Source organism: Malurus melanocephalus, unplaced genomic scaffold (genome assembly GCF_030028575.1).
Source record: "Malurus melanocephalus ecotype Western Australia unplaced genomic scaffold, MMel_1.1 scaffold_2030, whole genome shotgun sequence".
Classification (NCBI taxonomy): Eukaryota; Metazoa; Chordata; class Aves; order Passeriformes; family Maluridae; genus Malurus; species Malurus melanocephalus.
Window position 1 is genome coordinate 1 of NW_026625262.1, and position 1,023 is coordinate 1,023.

At 51.7% G+C, this 1,023-nt stretch overlaps 1 protein-coding gene across 1 annotated transcript in view; it reads left to right on the plus strand.

Moving 5' to 3' along the window:
- Positions 1-3: 3 nt before the first annotated feature.
- The window catches only part of LOC130587519 (phosphoribosylformylglycinamidine synthase-like), a gene marked incomplete at its 5' end in the record, with an annotated part of 8,251 nt that continues 7,231 nt past the window's right edge, over positions 4-1,023 (plus strand). Inside the window, 3 exons of the mRNA XM_057388501.1 lie at positions 4-181; positions 447-552; positions 724-899. Of these exons, the coding sequence (XP_057244484.1) occupies positions 4-181; positions 447-552; positions 724-899 (460 nt within the window). The remainder of the gene's footprint in view (positions 182-446; positions 553-723; positions 900-1,023) is intronic.

Here is a 1,023-nt window from a genome sequence, read left to right on the forward strand (position 1 = left end):
GGGCCGGCGGGGCCGGGGCTGCGGGAGCGCCTGGAGCGGGCGCTGCGGGATCCGGTGACGGAGCAGCTGTACCCCGAACCCCTCGGAACCTTCGAGGTGCCCGCGCGGCCCCGCCCCGTCACCACCATCGACATCCTGGGGCGGGGACAGAGCGCGCTCAGGGACGCCGACAGGGACATGGGTGAGGAGAGAAAAAAYSGGGAATTYACCCCAAAACTGGGGRRAAAATGGGAAAAATTGGGGAAAAATGGGGGAAAAATTGGGGAAAAATTGGAAAAAAAATCAGGATTTTAAAAAAACTTTTGGCATTTTTTTGGGAATATTTGGGGATGTTTTGGGAATGTGTTTAGGATGTTGTTGGGGATGTTTTGGCAATATTTTGGGAATGTTTTGGGCATGTTTGGGAATATTGTTGGGGATTTTTTTTGGAATTTGGGTGTCCCCAGGACTGGCGTTTGACCCCTGGGACGTGGAGTTCTACACTCGCCTCTTCCAGAAGATCGGACGGAACCCGACCTCGGTGGAGGCTTTTGACCTGGCCCAAAGCAACAGGTCAACCCCAATGTTCCAAATTTTCCCCAAGTTTCCCCAAATGTTCTCAATTTCCCCCAATTTCCCCCATTTTTTCCCCAATTTTCACCCAATTTTCTCCGTTTTTAATTTTAATTTTTCCCAATTTTCCCCAATTTCCCTGAATTTCACCCCAATTTTCCCCAATGCCAGTGAGCACAGCCGTCACTGGTTCTTCAAGGGCCACCTGGTGCTGGACGGTCACTCCCGGCCGGGGTCACTCTTCAAGGCCCTGATGGACACCCAGGGCTGCAGCCACCCCAACAACGTCATCAAATTCTGTGATAACAGCAGGTCAGGGGGCGGGGCAACCCGSGAGGGGCGGGGCTAACCCGAAAAGGGGCGGGGCCATAGCTGGGATTTCATTTGGGTTTTTTTTTTTGGGTGGATTTCTATGATTTTTGGGTTTTTATGGTCTTTGAGATTTTTGGGTGATTTTTGGCTGTTTTGGTG